Source organism: Gopherus evgoodei, chromosome 18, assembly GCF_007399415.2.
Source record: "Gopherus evgoodei ecotype Sinaloan lineage chromosome 18, rGopEvg1_v1.p, whole genome shotgun sequence".
NCBI classification, from domain to species: domain Eukaryota; kingdom Metazoa; phylum Chordata; order Testudines; family Testudinidae; genus Gopherus; species Gopherus evgoodei.
This window is the reverse complement of record NC_044339.1, coordinates 5,458,323-5,479,010: the sequence shown is the minus strand read 5'-3', so window position 1 is coordinate 5,479,010 and position 20,688 is coordinate 5,458,323. Positions and strand designations below refer to the sequence as shown.

At 54.2% G+C, this 20,688-nt stretch overlaps 1 protein-coding gene across 1 annotated transcript; it reads left to right on the top strand.

The window, feature by feature from the left end:
• The first annotated feature begins 6,337 nt into the window (after positions 1-6,337).
• HSPB7 (heat shock protein family B (small) member 7) lies at positions 6,338-20,440 on the top strand. Its single transcript, XM_030537702.1, has 3 exons — positions 6,338-6,686; positions 10,561-10,694; positions 17,887-20,440. Exons 1-3 carry the CDS (start codon positions 6,524-6,526, stop codon positions 18,070-18,072), a joined length of 483 nt encoding a protein of 160 aa, XP_030393562.1. The 5' UTR covers positions 6,338-6,523; the 3' UTR covers positions 18,073-20,440.
• The last annotated feature ends 248 nt before the right edge of the window (positions 20,441-20,688 follow it).

Sequence of the window (20,688 nt, the reverse complement as noted above, 5' to 3'; positions counted from 1 at the left end):
CTTCATCCTTTTTGAAAATCTGACCCCGGGACTACTCCAGAAGCAAGCCCATCAGTGGAGAGGACTTGTGATTTGTCACCATTATAAATCCATAGAGAGGACACAGACGCCATCTCACAGGCTTTCTGCTCCACAGGCTGTAGAGAACAGTCTGCAGGGCCTGGCGACGGGCTGGGCCAGGCCGGGCTGCGGGAGCTGTCAGCGCTGAGGCCTGGGTGAGATGGAGGAGAGGCAGAGCGCCGAATAGCAGCGCATGTGTCTGGGGGAAGAGGAGACGTAAGGAGAGGCAGAGCAGAGGGGAAGGGGAGGAGGGTATGTGGGGGGGTGAATGCTGGCCTCGGATTGTTCATCCAGGGCTGACACAAGGCAAAATATCCACAACAACCTGTGGCTCTGGCCCCCGCTGCAATTACTCAGCATCTGGATCTCCTTACGTCTCCCCTTCCCCCAGACACACGTGCTGCTATTCGGCGCTCAGCCCACAGCCCTGCTGCTGCCCAGCTTAAGGGCTCTCAGCATTCCCCCAGCTCGGCTGTGACATGCCTCCAGGCCTGGCTCATCACTCTGGGCAATGCACAGTCCCAGCACGGGGCAGACGCACATTCCAGCCCGCACATTTTAGCAGCATGGACATCAGCCGCATTCCTGGAGCGGATGCAGGGTAGGTCAGCAAGCCCTTTTACCAGGCTGAGAAATAAAACCTTAAATGGTTGAAGGATCAGCTAAGTGAAGGGCTGGGCAGACCCAAAGGGAGCCTGTCAGACGGCAGTGGGGGCAGGGGCTACACAAGCTCCCCTCTCCATACAACCCTCCCCGTGCACCCCAGTCCTGATTTGCCGCTCCCCCTCAGGCCTGATCTGCAGTAACTCCTGCTCATAATCCAGCCCTGAGCCCCCACACCATGCTCTGCTTATGACAGCCCCCCAGTATCTGTGGCTCCCCTGCCCCACAAATAGCCATAGTCTCTCTTGAGCAGAAAGAGACACTTCGGGAGGCAGTTTTGTGCTCCGGACAGTCTTCCCCTGGGGCTAAACTGGATGCTGTCAGCGTGGCCAGGAGAATGCACAGCACCATGTCCTGCAGCAAACAGCAGGGGCACCTCATCCCCGTGGCCAGCGCAACCATTACATAGACCGCCCCCAAAACCAGACAACCAGGGCGCTCAGCTCCTAGGAACAACCCCAGGCCATGCCAGGAGAGGGAGAGTCTCCCAAGCCTCCATCCCATGGAGATGGCTCATGACGCCGGCAAGGGATGCTGACATGAAGCGAAGTGGATGGAAAAGGCTTCTTCATGAGTGCCAGAACGAAACACTTCTGGAGGGTCAGGGCAGCCGACAGCCACGGCCTGCGAGGCGGAAGCTGCATGGTCTGTCCTGGGGGCACCATTGACCTTTCTGGGCCAGAAATCATCAGCCTTGAGAGTATGGCAAACCCAGTGGGGTGGAGGCCAAGGGCCGGAGCCAGGCCGCAGGCATAACCAGCGCAGCAGGGCCAGTCTCCCTGCCAAAAAGAGCGCCTTTGGTGAGGCGGCAGGCTCAGCTGTTTGGCTAGGGCAAGGACAGCAAAGGTCCCCCACTCACTGCTTTGAAGCATTAGGACCAAATTTAGTCTCTGGAGCCACCCTCACCAAGGAGGGGTTTGGCCCTAGGCGTTGACTAGATCCGGGCCCCACTGCTGCCGATTGGAGTTTTCACCCTGATTTCATGGAGCTCAGCTTTGGCCGCAACTGGGGAGCTGCACAGCTGGAAACGCTCTAAAAGCCCCAGATAGTACAGACATCTTGGGCCAAACGCTGCTCAAGGCCGTACCCCCGGCACATGCCTGATTCTCCACTGCCTTTTGTTCAGCACAGGGGTAAGTGACACTCCACAGCCATGCCAGCAGGTTGTAAGTCAGGGCAGAATCCAGCCCGTCGTCCCTCAGCAGGCTTTGCTCCCACCAAGTCACGCTCCAGCTTCCCTGCCTGATCATGCTGGTAGGAACACAGGAGTTGGCTCACCGGATCACCCCATGGTCCATCTAGTCCCTTGAGCTGTCTCTGTCAATAGCCAGCATAAGCTGCTTCAGAGGAAGGCTCAAGGAACACAGGATGAATATGGATTAACCTGCCTCTAGAGGAAGGTCCTTCCTGACTCCCGGCAGCTAAGTTTGGCTGATGCCTTGAAGCAGGACAGTTTTAAAGAAAAATCTTATCTTTTGTAGCCCATTATCTCTAGAAATGTCTGACACTAAACTCTTAGCGTCTGCAATGTCTTGTAGCAATGAGTTCCACAGATTAATTATATGTGGTGGAGGCAAGTGTTTGATCAGTTTTAAATGTATCGCCTTTCAATTTCAATGAATATCCCCTTGTTCTTGAGTTATGAGTAGAGATAAATAGAAGCAGCCAGTTTCTCTCTAAATTCTTCCCTGTTTCCATACCTCCATCACTTCCTTTCTTGCTGGGTTCCTCTCTTAACCAAACAGTCCCACTCTTTTCACTCTCTTCTCAGCCATTTTTCCCTGCCTCTAATCGTTCTCATTCCCCACCTCCAAGCTCCCTGTAATCCTGCTCTGTCCTTTCGGAGATGGGGTGACCAGCTCTGAACGCAGTGTTGCAGATGATAGCACCCCATTGATTAACAGAATGGCACTGTAGCCGGGGGGTGGAGGAGTCACCTTCTGGCTCATCGTAGCATTGGGCTTGTAGTAAGAGGGACACAACCAAAGAAAAATCTGGATTTCTAGATTGCCCTAAATCATCCAGTATATCAAAGCCCTAGATCAATGACACGTAGCCACCTCTGGGCTACTGCACAATGGGGGAGGAAGACATTTTATGTGAAGAAAGTAGGGCAAACGCACCTTGGGAGCAATTTGCAGACAGCACTTGGGATTCTCAGGTCTAAGAGCTGCAGAATAAAATTGCTTGGAATTTAGCAAATGTCCCTGCGAAGGGCTAAACTGGCCTTATTGAGACGTGAATTTATGATTATAAAGAACAGAGGGATTTACACCCTAAGGCTCTGCTCCCTCAGCCAAAGCATTTGAGAATGCCAAGGCAGTGAGTTAGATAGCACAGGCAAATATTGCCGCCATGCTGTGCTCTTCTGAGATGACTCTGACACCACTTCCCTGAGGTAGATTTAACAAGAGGGGATGTTGGCCAGGATCATGCCCTCGAGGGACTGTGAAGAGATCTTTAACTTCCACTGGCAGGTGACATACAAGGCAGGAATTGAGCAGCATATGGGTGGAGACCGGGTGGTCACCTCATCTGCCTACACCAGGCTGGTCTGTCAAACACAGGAAGTTCAGGGGATCTCACCAATGGAAAGATGGCTCCTTGGCTGTACAGGGCAGAGCAAATCAGGATGTGGGGTGAAGATGACTCAACCCACCAATGTCAGCTGATGTGAGTCCCCCCTCTTGCCACCGGATTCTTCAGTGGAGACATTTGGTCACCAATATCTAGCCAGAACAAAGTTTCATTGAGTGACTTGAGGACGCTGGTAACAATAATGTTGAGGAATAGGGTAATATCCCTTTAAATAACTTGTGAGCTGCATATAACTTACATACATATAAGTCACTGCATATAACTTACATGCATGTGTCCCATGGTAGCACATCCCCCGGCAGCCTTTCTAGCACCCCCCGTTCATGAGAGCTGCCCTCCAGCTGAGTGGTCTTTCGGATCCAGTCCCTCGCAGACATTACTGTGATACTGAAACCCCTATTCTTCACAGGGATAGTTTGATGATATAATTATGACATAGTTATGATGCATTTCATGCAAGATAAGTCACGTGAGACGTCATTGGAAAGGATACGATTTGCTGAATATGATTATCCTATTTGTATGCATGTATCATTTTTGTATTTGAAGGTATGAATATTGACCGTGTATCTATTTCCCTTGTAGCTAGTCCTGGGCAACGCCCACTAGACAAAAGACTTTCAATCTAGATGGCTGGCCGGGAAGGGCCTATTCGTATTAATGAGCTATTAGAACAATAGGCCTTAGGAGAAGCTTCCTGAGGATGCTCCAGACAGCCTCCAAGTAATGGCTGCTGTGACACTACAGGGACATATGACCAGGTCACCTAGTGCTGGACTCCATCTTGAGATGTCAGTATTTTTCCACTGCTGGCCTTGGAACCAAGCTTTGAAACAAAAGGGTCCCTCCCACCCTGTGCAAAAGCTATATAAGGCAGGGGAGTGACATCATCCTGGTTCTTCACAGACTCCTCCGCCCATGAAGACTCCTGGAAACACCTGAGGAACAAAGACTGAACTGGAGGAAGTGCTGGACCCAGGCTAAAGGGAGTTTTAGCCTGTAAATGGAACACCTGGGGATTCCAAGCTGTAAGCAAGCAGAGCTTACCCCTCAAGAATCCGCAGCCTGCTTCTATAATCACTTACGTTGAGAATTTGCTATGCATATCTGATCTATGTAGTATATTAAGCTTAGTTTGCATTTTTTTTGTTTATTTGCTAGGTAATCTGCTTTCATTTGCTATCCCTTATAATCATGGAAAATCCATCTTTTGTAGTTAAGAAACTTGTTTTTGCTTTATCTAAACCTAGTACGTGGGAGTCATAACTTGGGGCAGAAACCAGTTGCATATTCCTCTTCACACGGAGGGAGGGGGCAAATGTCACAGCTCATGCTGTACAGTTCTCTGTGCAGCACAAGACGGTATAATTTTGGGTCCAGAGGGGGTGCATGCCGGAGGAGCTGGGAAGTGCCGCAGCTGAAGCCTTCCTATGCAGGGGCTGGTCAGAGCGCCGGCATGTAACTGCAGCTGGGTGTGTCCCTACCTGTAAGTGTGCTGGTGAAAGTGCAGGCTGAAGCCTGAAGGGCTTGGCAGGTTGTTACAGCAGTACTGTGCAGAAGGGAGCCTAGGCTGGTGGATCGGGGGGCCCAGTGGTACCCCAGATCCAGGTGGCACCCTGGGGGGAACCCATCACTACTGCCAAGTCTTTTGGCACTCCCAAGTCATTTAGCACTCAGCACAGCCATCGTATTGTTCTTTCACCACCGGGAGGCTGGGATCTTTAGTCCACCTCCTCACAACGCCAGATGCCTGGGCCCTGAGACTGCCTCAGGGGAGTCCCAACCCTTGTTTCAAGGCCCTGGTGCACAGACCCTCTTCCCCGCTTTCAGCCCAAACTCTCCGTCAGGGTTTGTTGCCTGGTGCACTCTCAGCCCCTTGGCAGACCTAGATTCAGTCTCAGTCTCAGGCCTTCTTTCAGGATCTCTCACTATTTTGTTCCCAGGGCCTGCTGCCCCAGCTCTTCCCCACCCTAGCTCCTTCCCTACCTTGCAGCTCCATTTTCAGAGCTCCTTTATGCTCTCTCTACCTGCTCTAAATTCTCTCTTCTGGCCACACCTCCCCAGGAGCAGAAGCCTTCCAGCTGCTCCATAGCACCCCAGCATTAATCCATCCTCATTTTTGTGCCCCGGCTCATGCCAATTCCTTCCCCAACCCCATCCTGGGAGAAGGAGTCTAGCTCAGAAGGGGACTGAGTCGCTCTGGGACAATCATCAGGTTCATTTATGACCTAACTGTGCCTGTTCTTTTTGTTGGACAAGGAGCAAAAGGCAGCCAGTAATTTGCCCTTCCTGTTTACCCACTGCCTCTGGAAGGGGCCACTGCAGAGCCCAGACCTCCTCTCCACAATACTAACCTCACCTTGCACTGTACCCTGTGCATTTCCCAGGTGCTTAGGGACAAGCAAAGGCTGGCAGATGGGAAAAGTCGGATCATCAAGGAAAATGGTGCCAGAGCCTGGCTTCTATTCCCCTTGAAAATAACTGGGGAATATGCTGGGAAGAAGCAGCCCAGAGGAAACATTCAGCCTGCTGGGTAACCTTGAGCCAGTCCCATCCCCTTGCTGTGCCTCAGTTTCCCTTTCTAACACAGATAGCACTCACCTACCTCCCGTGAGGGGTGAGGTGCTTGCAGACCCTCAGACGAGAAAAGGGCATTATTAATGCAGCCCTGTGTCCCATCATCCCCCAGAATAAACATTACACTATGATGGCGCTACACATCCCTTTCCCATCAGAGCTCGCACGTATCGCTCCCCCCCACACACACTTTCTTTTTTTGGGCCATCAGCCCACAGCAGCCTGGTGCTGCCAGGAGCCAGCGAGAGCTACATTATCCAGGCCGGCTGGAATGCCAGCAATGAGATCAGATTCCTCCCCGCTGTGTTTGTTTGGAGCCCTGGTGGAGAGGAAAGTTTCCACGGCCGCCCAAGTGATGCAGAAGCACCTAAATTTAGCCTGATTTCAAGAGAGCTGGAAGGCAGCCTAGAACCTAACGGGGCTTTATAAGCCCATCAGCTGCCTCTGAGTCGTGCTGGCTCCATCCACCCAGCCTGCTATAAAGGGAACAGTGGCAGGGACACCCAGAACAAGCTCCGATTCCCATTTTCATCCAGGAGGAGAGAAGAGGATTCCCCCCCCCCACGCACCTGTGGTTGGTTGGTTGTTTCTCCTTCCCCCACCCTCCACAAGGCCCTGGAGGTGAATGAGCTTGAAATCTTCCTCTGCCTTCCGCTCGGAGCGCAGTTTCCACCAAAGCTCCTCGCCCACTCCCGCCCGGGATCAGCACATGGAGAAAGCCCGCGGGCTGTTCGGCGACGACTTCGGGAACTTCCTGAGGCCGCGCACCGAGCCCCTGGTGTTCCCAGGCAAGTTGCACCTGCCAGCGGGCGCGGCCCGAGATCTGGCAGCGTTGATTGTGCGCGGGACAGGAAGGGGGGGAAAGTGAGCAGTGGTGGTGGCTGGAAATCAAGGGTGTTCGTTGGCAGAGCGATCGGGTGGTTTCTTCTGTCTATAGGGGTAAAACTTGCTTCTACTGAACAACTGTCTAGTCTCCCAGTTGGTCTTGTGTGCATGTCCCTTAGCACTAAAGGGTTTTTTCCTCACCGCCATTCTTACCCCAGCTCCTGAAGAGTCACCATGAGGCTGGACCATGGGCTGGTGGAGGGAAGCTCCCGGCCCCTCTAGTTCCCTCCTCCCCCAGCAGGCTGGGCGGTAGGGAGCGGAGCAGGAGGGCCGAGTGTGGAAGAGCTCACAGACACGCCAGTCCCCAGCAAGAGGCACAACAGAGCAAGATGAACGAGGGGGCCTCTCACACCTACTCTATTGCCAGGTCTCCCAGCAGGGAGTGCTCTAGGGGAGGGCGCAGGAGCGAGGGCACAGGGAGGCGCTCACAGCCATTCACATCCCAGCTCAAGATGCTGGCTCTGGGGAGGCTCCCAACTTTTCCAGGCCTGCCGGGGGTGCTGTAGAGATCGGTAGGGCAGTGTAGGGGCGTTCAGAGACGCTGCAAGCCCAGCCTGTCCAAGCACAGGGAGCTGGACAGAACAACATGGAACAGCAACTGGGGAGTCATGACTCCTGCAGCCAGAGACCTGGGCTCCTAGGAGGAGTCAGCTGGTGGCGGGGCAGGGATGTCCTGACCTCCCAGCATGGAGGATGTTTCCTCTGGGCTGCTTCTTCCCAGCATATTCCCCAGTTATTTTCAAGGGGAAAAGCAGGAAGTCAGGCATGGGCAATGCCAGCTCTCGGGGAGGCTACTCGGAGCCACATGATGGACAGAAACTTTTCCATGCTCCCCAGCAGCGGATGTTCTAGGAGCACTGGTCATGGGGCTGTGCTGTAGGGTGTGGGGCAGGAGTGCAAACCGGGAAGAGCTCCCAGACACTCTAGTCCTGATGGAGGTGCTAGCCTATGAGAGGTTGGTGAGGGGCAGACCTACGTGTAAATGCATTAGCCGTGCAACTGCATTGAAGGAGACCCCAATGGGACATCAGAAGTTGGTTGGCTCAGGGGAAGAGGAAACACGACCCCTTCATTCCCCCAGGGATTGCCTTGACAGTGTCTGCAGAGCCTCCTAATCCTTGGTTTGCCACTTTTCATGTGGGAAAGAGATCGTGTCGCCCATGCTATGCTGGACTCAGCGAGACAAGGCATCTGGCCTTGCCTCCGGTTGCTGGGTGTTTGTATGGGACTCATGGGGGGATGCCCATTGAGTCAGAGTGCAGCTGGCAGCTGACAGACCCTGGGAACCTCCCAGTGTTTCTTGTAAGAGCATTGGGACAGCCCGAGCAGGTGTTCAATGGGACATCTGTTGGGAAATGGCAGGAATTGAGGCAGCCTTGGTTTCCATGGAGAATAGGGGGCTATCAGAGGAGAAGGGGTTGTTGTCTGAGACTATCTGGAGAACCACCTCTATGCCCTCACCAGCATGTCATGCCATCATGCCCCTGATTTCTCAGAGGATCTATATGGACAGGGAAGGGAGACAACAGAGAGAGCCAGAAGAATATAGAAGAAAACTTCTGCTCCCATCTCAGGGGCCCTCTGAAGTGTTTCAGTAGAGAAAGTCCATTAGGGGCAGGACAGACCAACTTTACGAAAAAGCATTTGGGGAGATTTATCTGGCTAAGTGTCCCCGACAGGCTTTGCAGGCACAAGGGACGTTTCCTTTGCCCAGATAGCCAATGAAAGCAAGTCTTGGAGCCAAAAGTCTTTTGTTCAAGAAACCAAAAAAAGCCATGTTGTGTGGAAACAGAAAGAGAGCCAATGTCACGTGACTTACCCAGGCAACCAATCCCACTGGGGCGCATTGACCTCTCTGCAGGGGTCTGTGCGTGACTCAAGCACATACGTGATCCTGCACAGGGGTGAAGTCCACCCCTACCACCGAACAGCATCGGGTCCAGGTGAACAATTCAGAGGCAAAGGGAAGGCTGGAAGTTCTCCACAAACTGTTTATTGGGTGATTTTTGCATAAAATGGACAAAACGGTAAAATTAGGGGTGCGACTGTGGGCAATTCACAGACAGGAAGGGGGGATGAGTGGTTTGCTGGGAACAGTTTGATTGAGTGAGGACAGACTCAGCCCCGGAAAACAGCTTTTTATTGCCTGACCAGATAACTGAGCACGGTGGGACTCCAGCTAACGACTGCAGCAGAACCGTCTCACAAGGGTTTTGTACAAGCATCACGGCTGAGCCTGGGCCCACCTGGCAGCCATCAGTTCCAGGGGTGCGGAAATAATGCCATTCACACACACACACACACACACACACACACACACACACACACACACACACACACACGACAAACAAAGCTGAGAACTGCAAACTCATCATAAGGCAGATCCTTGTGTTGAAAGCTGAGTTTGAAGCACAACATAGGAACAGAACTGCTGCCACTTACTCCAATACAAGTCCATTGTCTCCAATGGACTTATTCCAGATTTACACCAGTGGAAAGCGAAAGCAGAATCAGGCCCATTACACTGCACTATTCTGTAGTGGTGATCCTAAACAACCCAGCTTACAGCAGGTACCTGCCGCACAGCTGGGGCCACTGCTGTGGAGGATTGTGGCATTTCTTTTAGAGGGAAGTTCCCAGAGTAAAAACAGACTAAATTTGGGCAAAACTGGGGTTGGTGAAGGAAGGAAAGTGAGCTCGTTTCAATGTGCAACCCCTTGCTGAAGAGACCTTCAATGTCAAAGCAAGGGCAGAACCCACCAGCATTACCCTGGATTAGTTGCATCTGAAGGTTTGCAGCTCATGACTTTAGGAGGCAAGCAATGGAAAAACTAATACAAGGAAATAATGCATAATTAACCCATGGAACTCACCACCACAAGACTGTCATTACGGCTAACAGCTCAGTGGGATTCAAAAAGAGTTTAGGCATTTCTGTGGATTTGGGAACATTCAGCTACCTTAATGAGGATAAAAATGCATATGAAGAATACACTTATGCTCAGGGCCTTTGCCAACCACTAACTTGGTTCAGGAAGAACTTCCATGGATAGGTTACACCATAATTGTCCAATACAGGGTCTTACACCCCTCTCTGAAGCATCCTGTACTGGCCACGGTCAGACAGGCTACTGGCCCAGACGGACCCATTGGTCTGATTGTGGCCGTTCCCTTACTCCTATGTGAATCTGGTCATTGCAAATGCAGACAGACAGTTAGATGCATAACTGCCATCTTTGCTTGTGCAAATGCAATCACAGTAACTCTGTGCACAAATCAAGCACACAACTGCACAAGCAATTTTGCACATGTGCTGTTCAATGAGTCTCTTTGCACAAGCAGTTTTGAAAGTCAAGTCCTTGGTTTTCCAAGCATTCTTCCCCCCACTGCCATAAAGAGACATACATCTTTAATAATACTGACAATCAGAACCCTTTCCTGGTGAGTACAGGGCTCCAGGCTGGGGTTACCGACAAGGCAAGAGGGGTCCACTAATACTGATCCAAAATCCATAAAAACTCCCTCTGACTTCAGTGGGTTTGGGATCATGCCAATATCTAGTGGTGGAGGCAGGGAACCATCTTCCCTTGCTCCAGTCAAAGATAAGAAACCCTCCCAGATTTCCAGATCAGCCTGTACAGCTGCACACAGCAGCTCCTGATAAAGAGCTGGATTCCTGTGTCACCCTGGGGTGGGCCCTGATCCACCCCAGCCACAGGGAGAAATCCCTGCACAGGGATCAGGAGTGATTCACTTTGTTCTTTCCTCTCCCCGCAGCCCGGCCAGGGAACATGGGGAACATTAAGACCCTGGGGGACACCTACCAGTTTGCTGTGGACGTCAGCGACTTCTCCCCCGAGGACATCATTGTCACCACCTCCAACAACCAGATCGAGGTCCACGCGGAGAAGGTGAATGGCTCCACCACAGTGGCCTTCCATGTGCACAGGAGAACAGGCCTCTCCCTCAGCCCATAACGCTCCCTCTGCCCTGGGTAGAGCAGTCCCCTTGATGGAGTCTTGTGGGAGTCGTGGGCATGGTGGGCAGGACAAGACGGGGTACAGTCCGAGCCCCATGCCATGTGTTCAACCAAAATTCAGTGTCCCTGTCCCAAATCTCCACCCAAACCTCAGCCCCGAGCTCAGGCTGAGCCTGACTCTGTGCCACCACCATCACAACTCAAACCCAGCTGTAAACAAAGGGCCTCCCCCCAGGGCAACCCTGCAAGTGGCCCCTCACCCCAGTTTCCTTTCTGAGTCCCTACCAACTTGGCAGAAGCTTATCCTCTAGTCCCCCAATAGTGCAAACGATCCCTAACCCACAGTCCCGACCACCCCCAGCACATGTAGCCCTTAAAACCTTGCTTCATTCTCACCAGACTTCAGTATCTTCTGCCACACCTCCAGCCCTCTCCCAGGACCCTCACCCCAACCCTTCTTTCTGGGGTGCATCCCTGGTCTTCCCAGGGGAACCCCCCCCCCCCGCCTCTCTGCTGGGAGCATCCCTCGCTCCCCCTGGCCTTTTCAGTCCAGTTCTCCAGCAAGGAGACATCAGTGGGTAAGTCCCAATTGCCTCCCTGTCTTTGGCCCTCAGTTCCAGCTCCAAGCCAGCAGGTATCTCACTCTGCCTGCCTCCCACCCTGGCTCAGACCCCCTTGCTGCATTCCTGCCTTCTCCCTGAACCCACCCCCACCCGTCCCCGTCCCTCTCTCCCTCTCCCTCTCTCTCTCTCTAACAGCTCTTGTCTCCTGCCAGCCACCTGATTGGTCTTTTATAGCCCCCAGGTGCTGCCCCACCCTCTTCATTGGCCCAGTTGGGAACACGTGGCCTGGAACAGGATCCCTGAGTCCAGTTCCTTTAAATGGGCCTGTTACCCCCAGCTCTTCCCCTCCGTCTGAAACTGGCCCTGGCCATTTTTTGAGGCGTGACCATCTTGATCTTGGGGGATTTCAAGGCCAAGCTCTAGACCTGAGCCCTGCGGGTCTGGCTAAGCTCAGTTCAGTATCTGGGGCTCTGGGTGCTTGTCCCAGTGGAATCTTCTTGTTTTCACTTTTAACAGCTGGTCCTGTGGGCTTTGTTGGTCAGGTGACCATGCTGGGACACCTGTGCCCCTGCACCACCACCATGCCCCATCACGTCCCAGCACAGATCGCTGCCCCAGGATGGAGCAGGGCGACGTGCTGAGCGAGGGCTCTGCAGGAGATTCTGCAGCAGGCAGGGCAGGTTCTGTCCAGCATCTGGGACTCAGAGCTTGTGTTCGAAGCAGGCGCGCCCGGTCCTGGTCCACTTATGCCAGTGGGGCTGCATTGACTTCACTAGAGTGGCTGGCGATTTACATGTCTGCAAGACCAGAATCAGGCCTGACATATTACCCACCGGAGGAAGCATGGGAAAGCTGGGTCAGATCCTTCCCTTCCCACAGCTCCCTCTCTCTGCAGGTACTTTGGGAAGCCCAAGATTGCTCTGGCCTGTGCTGCACACACTGCCCCATTTGATCACTCTAGGGTGGCACCTGGCCCAAGATGGTAAACGCTGTTGTCGCCCCAAAGTCAAGTGCCACCCTTTTGTGGCAGCTGGAATGACAGCTCCCTTCTCTGTACCCTCTACCATCCCCGCCCCCGCCAGCACCTTTGGGGGCAGAGCGTGATGGGTACTAGGAGATGCCGTCCCAGAGCGAGTGCAGGCTGGCGTCTCTGTACCTGCTTTGGGAGTGCCAGAAGACCCAGGCATGGATCTCCTCTCACATATGCTGGTGTCATGCCGCTGACTTCAGGGAAGTGACTCCTGATTTAGAGGAGAATCCACCTGCCATCAGTTCTTTCCTTTCTTTAATCCCTCCCCAGCCACTCCAGGGTTTTCCTCCTGGCACATGGACCCCATTCCCAGGCCTGGATCATCCTTCCCACTGCAGCTTGCTGGAGCAGCTGCCAGGACCACCACCTTGTAGGGCTCCTGGACCACTCCAGAGTGCAGTTAGCAACAGGCCGGCTGGCTCAGGGGACTGTTACTGGGCTCCAGATCCTTTTGCCTGTCGCTGGTTTGCACTTGACGCAAGGTGCTGAACGCTAGTTTCACCTGATCCTTTTCATCCCATCAGACTCAGTTTCCTCACCCACCCCTTGGAGATCCTTCTCCACTCACGCCTCTCTTCTCTTCCCACTCTGGGCCTGGTGTCTTCTAGCATCCTGCCCTTTGGACGGCTGGTCTCACCTATTAGGCATCTTCTTTCCACTTCTTCAGAGTTCTCCCTTCTTCTCGCGGCCGTCTCCCTTCCCATCTCACCCTCAGTAGCCCTCACATCCGAGCTGATCTCACCTGTTCTCTTGGCTTTGTCCTAACTGCGGTTGTGAGCTGCCTTCGGGGCAAGGAGCATGTGGTATGGAGTGTGCGTAAGGCACCGGGTACAGGGCTGTGTCACTGATTAAATGGCAGTTTGGAGGCCATCATATGATATGAGTTTGATGGGTCTCGGGAAGGACCCTAAATCACACCACCGGCACTGACAGCTGAGACCACCACAGGATAGACCCCTAGACTATGCATGCTACCCTCTGCGCCCCAGAGGAAGTCCCTCTAGGGCAGCATCAAAGCACACTGGCAACAGGACACTACCAGGGAAACTTGCCCTGCGACTGCCCAGGAGATATACAGGGCATGAGGACAACATTCCCCAGCGCTGTCACCTCTCCCTGGTGCTAAATTCATTATGAGGCTGGCTGGTACGTACTGATCTTCTCTGCCATTCAAGGGCTCTGTGTTGCTTGTGTGCACCGACATCTGCTCGCTCCAAGGCCAGGTTCTGGGGACACTATGTTCTGGAGAGTATCCATGGAGATAAGGTGCACTGTGCTTTAACGATGTGCTCTTAATCACTCCAATGGGAGCTGCAGAGTGATGTAACCTTCCCCAGACTCTACTGTGCTTCCATTCGGACTGCAGCTCCAGCCTCCTGGTTTGGAAACGCCTCCGATGCACTCTCTGGGTGGGTGAGGGGAGAAAGGGAATACGCAGTTACTGCAGCAGGAGCCTTTTCCAGCAGGAGGCGCTGTCGTATATGTTGCAGGAGCTCTGGCTAGGAAGGAGCTCTCAGCTACTCCAGTCCCAGCCTCTCCCAGCAGGAGACACTGTAGAGCAGGGGTCGGCAACCTATGGCACGCGTGTCAAAGATGGCACGCGAGCCGATTTTTAATGGCACGCTGAAGCCTGCCGGGACTCCAGTGTGCCATTAAAAATCCTGCTGATGCGGCAAGCTGCAGGGTCCGTGCTCCCTGGCTGGAGCGCTGACCGAGCGCAGCAGGCCGCCGGCCCCTTTCCCCCCTTGCCCTGGAGCCCTGCCGCCACACGCGCAGCGCTCTGGGGGCCGGGGCTGCGTGCTCCTGCGGGGCAGCGTTTGGCTCCGTGGGGAGGGAAAACCGCTCCCCGCTCATCCAGAGCCCTGCAGCCCCACACACACCTCAGGCCCCTGCCCTGAGCCCTGTACCACCCAGCCCTCTGACTCCTTCACCCCCCCCATGACCCCAGCCCTGACTCTGGCACCCCCACACATACCCAGCCCCCCTACCCTGACACCTGCACTCCTTCACATGCCCCCAGCCCTCTTTCCTGACTCTTGCACCCTGCACATCCCCAGCCCCCCCACATCCCATGCACCCCACAGATCCCCACCCGCACCCTGAGGCCCAAACGGGAGCTCCTGCACTCCCACTCACATTCCCAGCTGCACCCCTCACACCACATGGGAGCTGACCAGGTAAATGCCTCCACACTCAAACCTCCTGCCCCAACCCTGAGCCCCCTCCCTCATTCTAGCTCCTGGCCAGACCCTTCACCCCCAGCCCTGTGCTCGGTCCACTCCCACCCTCAGCTCTGTGCAGAGAGAGGAAGAGAATGGCCCAGAAACAGGGAGAAGGTAGGTACCCACTGTATGTGGGCAGGGCCAGGACGCCAGACCAGCAGCGAGCTGAGCAGGTCTGGCAGCCAGGATCCCGGCTGGCAGGAGTCGGCAGCTGGAACCCCTGAGCAACAGCAGGCTGAGCCGCTCAGCCCACTGTCAGTCTGGGGTCCCGGCTGCCAGACCCTTCCCAGCTGGGGTCCCGGCCGCAGGCCCCACTCAGCCCACTGCTGGCCTAGGTGAACAGAACCCCAGACCAGCAGTGGGCTGAGCGGGCTGGCGGCGTAAGATCAACATTTTAATTTAATTTTAAATGAAGCTTCTTAAATATTTTGAAAACCTTGTTTATTTTACAATACAACACTAGTTTAGTTATATAATATATAGACTAGTAGAGAGAGAGAGAGACCTTCTAAAAAACATTAAGATGTATGACCGGCACGCGAAACCTTAAATTAGAGTGAATAAATGAAGACTCAGCACACTCCACTTCTGAAAGTTTGCCGACCCCTGCTGTAGAGAATGGTGCACAAGCACCGGGTATGGGGAGATTACAGCTACTGCCACCCAAGCCCCTTCCAGCAGGGGTCACTGTAAGGTAGGATGCAGTGGCTGTGCACAGGAGTACAATCAGCCCCATACAGCAGGAGGCGCTGTAGAGAGCATCTGGGGAGCTCACAACCACCCCAGTCTTAGCCTCTGCCCCTAGGAGGTGCTGTGAGCTACAGCTGCCCCACAGCCCTACCCCCTTTGACACACCCTACAGTGGTACCTCTTGCGAGAGGCTGGTTGCTTGAGCAGATGTGAGCTCCTCCGGGCCGAGAGCTCATACGCAACCGCTGAGGCTGCACGCAACCTGTGAGAGCAACGCCATCCGCTCCAAGAGGCATGTGTGGAGCTGGCCCGGCAGTGCCTCTGAAGACGCACAGACAGCCTTCCCCACAATAACAGGCCTTTGCTCATCTCCAGCACCTTCCATCTGTGCTCTCCAGCCAGGAACGAATATAGGGTTGCCAGGTGTCTGGTTTTTGATCGGAAAGCCCAGTTGAAAATGGCACCTGACAGTGTCCGGTCAGAAACACTGACTGGACACCGAAGTCTGGTTGCCGCTTGCAGGGGTGCCGGGATAGTTGAGGCCAAGCAGGCGGACAGACAGGCGCTGCAAGGGGATCGTGGCATAGAGCCAGGAGCACCAAGCGGCCGTGCCCTCCTCCTTTGCTCCACCGGTGTGCGCCCACGCCTCACACACTGCCGCCTCCAGTGGCTGCAGCAGCAGCACCGGGGATGCGCAGCAAGAGCACACGCCCAGGAGCAGCCCAGGCTCCACTCTCCCGTCCCCCCACCTGCTCCCACTGCTGCTCCTGCCGCGCGGCCCCTGGCGACCCCCGGGCAGCGACCCTGCCATGCCGCCGACAGCTCCCACCTTGCATGGGTGAGTAGCCAGGACAGGGCACCCCTCCCCATCCTTCGCACACCTGCTATGCCCACTGACCAGCATCTGGGGCAGCTCGCGGAGAAGGGGGTCCCTGCTCAGCCCCGGCAGGAGAATCCCTGCTCCCCTGGGTGGAGGGGCTCCGCCTGCTGCTTAATGGAGGAAGCAGGCTGCGAGCAGCATTTCACCTCACTGCTGACCCCCTCTGCCCCCCCTAGCCTAGAGCCGCTGTGCCCCAGCCAGCCCCTGCGTCTACAAAAGCCCCATGCGCCCTGCTTCCCCAGTGGGGCCACCTTGGCTCTGAGCCTCACCCCCCTTCCTGGGCCTGCACCCACCCCACCACACCCACCCCTTTGCACGGCCTAGGGCCAGCTCCCCTCTCCCTCATTCCCCAGGAGAAACATGGAGACCACAGTGCCCCACACCCAGATCCCAACACCCTGAAATTACCATGTGCTGTATCCTCGTCCCTGGTAGGTATATGTGGCGGGGGAGGGGGGTCATTGTGTCAGTGATGGAGTTTAGTTAAAGGTCTTTAACTTTTTTAGGAACCTTTGGGGGGGTGCTGGAGGTTTAGCTCAGAAGAGTCAGTATCCCCCCCTTCTCCCCACATTCTTCCCTCCCTCTCCCTCCTCCCTCAATGATATGTCTTAAAGAGGGTCCTAAATACCCACTGTCTTGTTGGGGTTATTACAGGACTGGCCCCCTTGGTCCTTTTCTCTGTCCAGCACAAAGACGAACGCTTCCCCTGATCTCAGTGTGATCTAGGAGAAGGGGGAAGAATGCACTTTTCAGCCAAACTGAAAACGCAGCCAGCAAAAGTCCATGTTTTGCTTTCCTTGTCCAGAGGGGAGCGGGGAAATCGGAGCAGGCTTCTATGGCTGAAATGCATTTGCAGGGTTCATATTTCATGGCACACAGTCCTTGTGAAGTAACGACCGGTATCCCGACTGTTCTCTGCCGAAGGCTTGTTATGGCACCAGGCTTTTCTATGCCAGCTCTGGTTCAGTGCAGGGGTCGGGATATCAGGAATGGTGATTATTGTGTAGTGGTGAGCAACTCCTTGACACTTCCCAAAGTCCCCTGATAAACATGAATATAAGTATTGCAGCAAATCTTCACCCCACGCCTGTCCTCAGACCATGTTGTAAGAGTGAACGAAGGGGTCAGAAACATGCCATTTTCTGCAATAATTCCTGCTTTGGTGTTTGGGTGTTTTTGTTTTGATTGGAGGGGAGAGGAGTGAGCAGGGCCGGGCATTTGGGGAGGGGAAGAGCCTCAGGGGGAGGGCACAGAGCAGGGGTTCCTGATTTTCAGAAATTGGAAAGTTGGCAACCCTCTGAATTAAGCTCCCAGGCCATCCCGGCAGCCAGTCAGTATTCGGTCCATTTGTCAGATGGGGGCACCAGAGCGCAGAGGGTGCATTGCGGCAGATCCAGGAACACGGCTCTGGCGTCATAACTCCATCTCCTTTAACCACTCCCTCCCTCCCCTGTCCAAGCCACTCAGGTGCCTCCCGCCAAACCTGGGGAGCAGGTAAATCTGATGAGAAAGCACAAGGAGCGGGAAGTGACTCACACAAGATCACAAGCAGGGAATGGCAGAGCCAGAACAGACAACTGTTTTCCCTGCTCTTCTCCTACTGTGCCCTAAAGAAGCAACCTCCTTTTGGCCCAGGGGCCACCTTCTTTCACCCATGGCCTGGGGCAAACAAAGAGCGCTGTGCCAGCCCGTGCTGTAGCCACCAGCATGACCCACCTCTGTTTCTTTCTCCCTTCCAGCTAGCCGCAGATGGGACCGTCATGAACACCTTCACCCACAAGTGCCAGCTGCCTGAAGACGTGAACCCCACTTCCGTCACCTCTGCCCTGGGCGTGGATGGCACCCTCACCGTCAAAGCCAGGCGGCACCCAGCCAAACACACAGAGCATGTCCAGCAGACCTTCCGGACTGAAATCAAAATCTGAGTGGCTGGCGCCGGGGGGTGAGGGGGGTGAGGCGGGGTGGGATATGGGGAAGCAGCTGGCCTGAGATGCCCTAGAAACGACTCTTTAAAGAGCAGCTGGGGCTTCTTTCAAAGCTTCAACAAAAGCAAGGGACATTGGGCCAAATTCTGATCACAGTCACACCAGGAGAGGGGCAAAGTCCTGGTCCCACTGAAGTCACTGGGGGCCAGATCCTGAGCTGATGTCCAGCAGTCTGACCCCATTGAAGTCATTTGACTGCAGCGAAGTCCGGGGAGCGATGCACATTTCTACCAGCTCAGGAGCTGGCCCCCGAGTTCTGCCATTGACTTCCAATCAGCCCCTACATCTGACTCTGATGAGAGAATGATTTAGTCCTGGCACCACTTAGGAGATTTGCCATGAACTTCAGTGAGAGCAGGATTTGGCCCTGGCTCCTCTGGATTTACACCAGCATAACTGAGATCAGGATCTGGTCCGATGGGCTTGTGCTGACGCGACTGGGAGGGAAGTTTAGTCCCCAGTGTGTAACCTAGATCCCTTGTCCCAGTGGGACCCAAACTCCTTCCAGGCTAGTAGGTGTAGCAGGTTGTCCCACCCTAGGGAAGTAGGCAGTGAGGTCCTGAGCTGACTGAGGGCCGAGCCCTCTGGAGGTTCAAATAACAATCTCTGTATAGAGAGATCCAGGCAGACCATTTTGGGCTAACATTTTATTCATTTATAAGACTAAATTCACTGGGCCTGATTCTTCTCTGACCCTGGTTTTACACCGCTGTAGCCCCACTGAATGGAGTTACTCCTGATCTACACCTGTGTGAGAGGAGACTCGAGAGCACTGACTTCAGCAGAGCTTACCCCAGGGATGGATTTGGCCTAATGAGAAGAACTCGCCAGTTTCATCCCTTGGACTGAGCTCTACCTGAGAGAGATGGAAGCAGAAGTGTTTCTGCACATAAGGTTTCTCCACCTTTCCCAGGAGACATCACCTGCTCTGTAAGTGGAAATCCACTGGGAGGGGTGATAGGAAGGAAGTCCTGGAGCAGCAGAGCTGTGCAGCAAGGGATGGAGGTAGAAGGGGAGAAGGACATTACATGATATCAGCATCAGGCTCTGTCACTCCCCTTCCTGTTTGGTTTGTAAGACACAAGATAAGACCAGCCAACAGTTGAATCCCTGGCAGAGTTTTAGGCACAGGGTCGCCACATTCATCTCTGGTGTAAACCAGTGGAACTCCCTAGGGAATCAATGTATTTGGCCCTGGAGGTTCTTTCATAGAACTATTACAATTCAACTCCACGCACGGAGTTTGCACAGCGAGAAAGTCAGAGCTTGTGGGTGAGAGCTAAATTGCTGGTGGGACTCTTGCTGAACAAAGAGCTTGGTCATTCTTGGGGCAGTGCTCCCTCTGGTGGTGAGGGGGAAAGACCTACTCAAGCATTTGTGTAACATAGATGGGGGAGGTCCCCAACTGTACCCTCGGATCCAAACACTCCTGAACTCTGGCGATGCTCAAATTCAAGTCTGAAGTTTGGGTTAGTCCACTCTCTTATACAGAATTTTACAGACACCAACCAAGCCTCACTGCAGCCCTGAGAGTTCGGTAAGTAGCACTGTGATCAGGTGCCAGACTTTAAGACCCTGTATTTAAGAGGCACAGAGCTAGTTTGCTGACTCACCATGGCAGCCAGAACAGGTAGGTCTCATTAGATACAGTTCAGGACTATAAAAAGCTCCAAGAAAACTAGAGACAGGAGGAAATCTGTAGGAACAGCTTGAGAGGGAGTCTGGGTTATGATTTATTTATATTTGTAAGTACAAGTGCTGCCTCAGGAATTGAGGGGCAAATCCCAGGAGGGTGAGTCTACCCAGAACCAGTAGTGTGAGTGCTGGGAGGGGAATCATTCCTGTTTATACAACCATTAATCCCGTTCTTCAAGGCACAAGAGTCAGAGCCGGGAACAGAACCTAGGAGCACCAGACAGCAGCCCCAGTGCCCAGCAATGGACTCAGGGTCACTGAAGAAGTCCAACATGGAGCATGTGTACAGAGGGCAGAGAAGAGAGAGGGGCAGAGACAGGCACGTGGAAAAGGACACCATTTGGCAGAGTCTAGGTTTGACAGCTCTAAATCCAATTGCAGCCAGGGCCCCACACAAAAGGCCGGGAGGAGCCCACGGGACCAGCTGAGCCCTAGTGACTCTTCCTCCCAGTGGGCCTGTGTCAGGCATGATCCATACACACACTGAATAAAGGGATGGAGCCGATCACACATGGGGCGAGGGGGAGGGGGTTGCCTTTCCCATTGACCCTATGCTGGAGTTATTCTGTATATAGATTGGTTTGGTTTGTTATAAATGATTGGTAACTCCTGACTGCCGCTTCCTCTTGGTTCATTGCTGTCGCTACCGTCTATCCCCGGAGAGCCTGGGGAACGGGGCAGAGCCGTGACACCCCCAGTGGCTGCCATCACAGTTTCTCCTGGGCTCCTCTACTCTCGGCCACCCCGTGCTAAGGAGCGGCCCCCCCGCTGTTCTCACGCACTGCGCTGGAAGCGTTTTCTCGTCAATCCAGCCATTCTCAGGACAGAGGCGTCCGGGTCTCCCTATCACCAAGGCACAGC

Excerpts from the sequence above, each read along its gene's own strand:
- HSPB7 (XM_030537702.1), top strand. The coding sequence starts at position 6,524 with ATGAGCTTGAAATCTTCCTCTGCCTTCCGCTCGGAGCGCAGTTTCCAC. Across the intron at positions 6,687-10,560 it reads CGAGCCCCTGGTGTTCCCAG|CCCGGCCAGGGAACATGGGG; the intron begins GCAAGTTGCACC and ends CTCTCCCCGCAG. Across the intron at positions 10,695-17,886 it reads TCGAGGTCCACGCGGAGAAG|CTAGCCGCAGATGGGACCGT; the intron begins GTGAATGGCTCC and ends TCTCCCTTCCAG.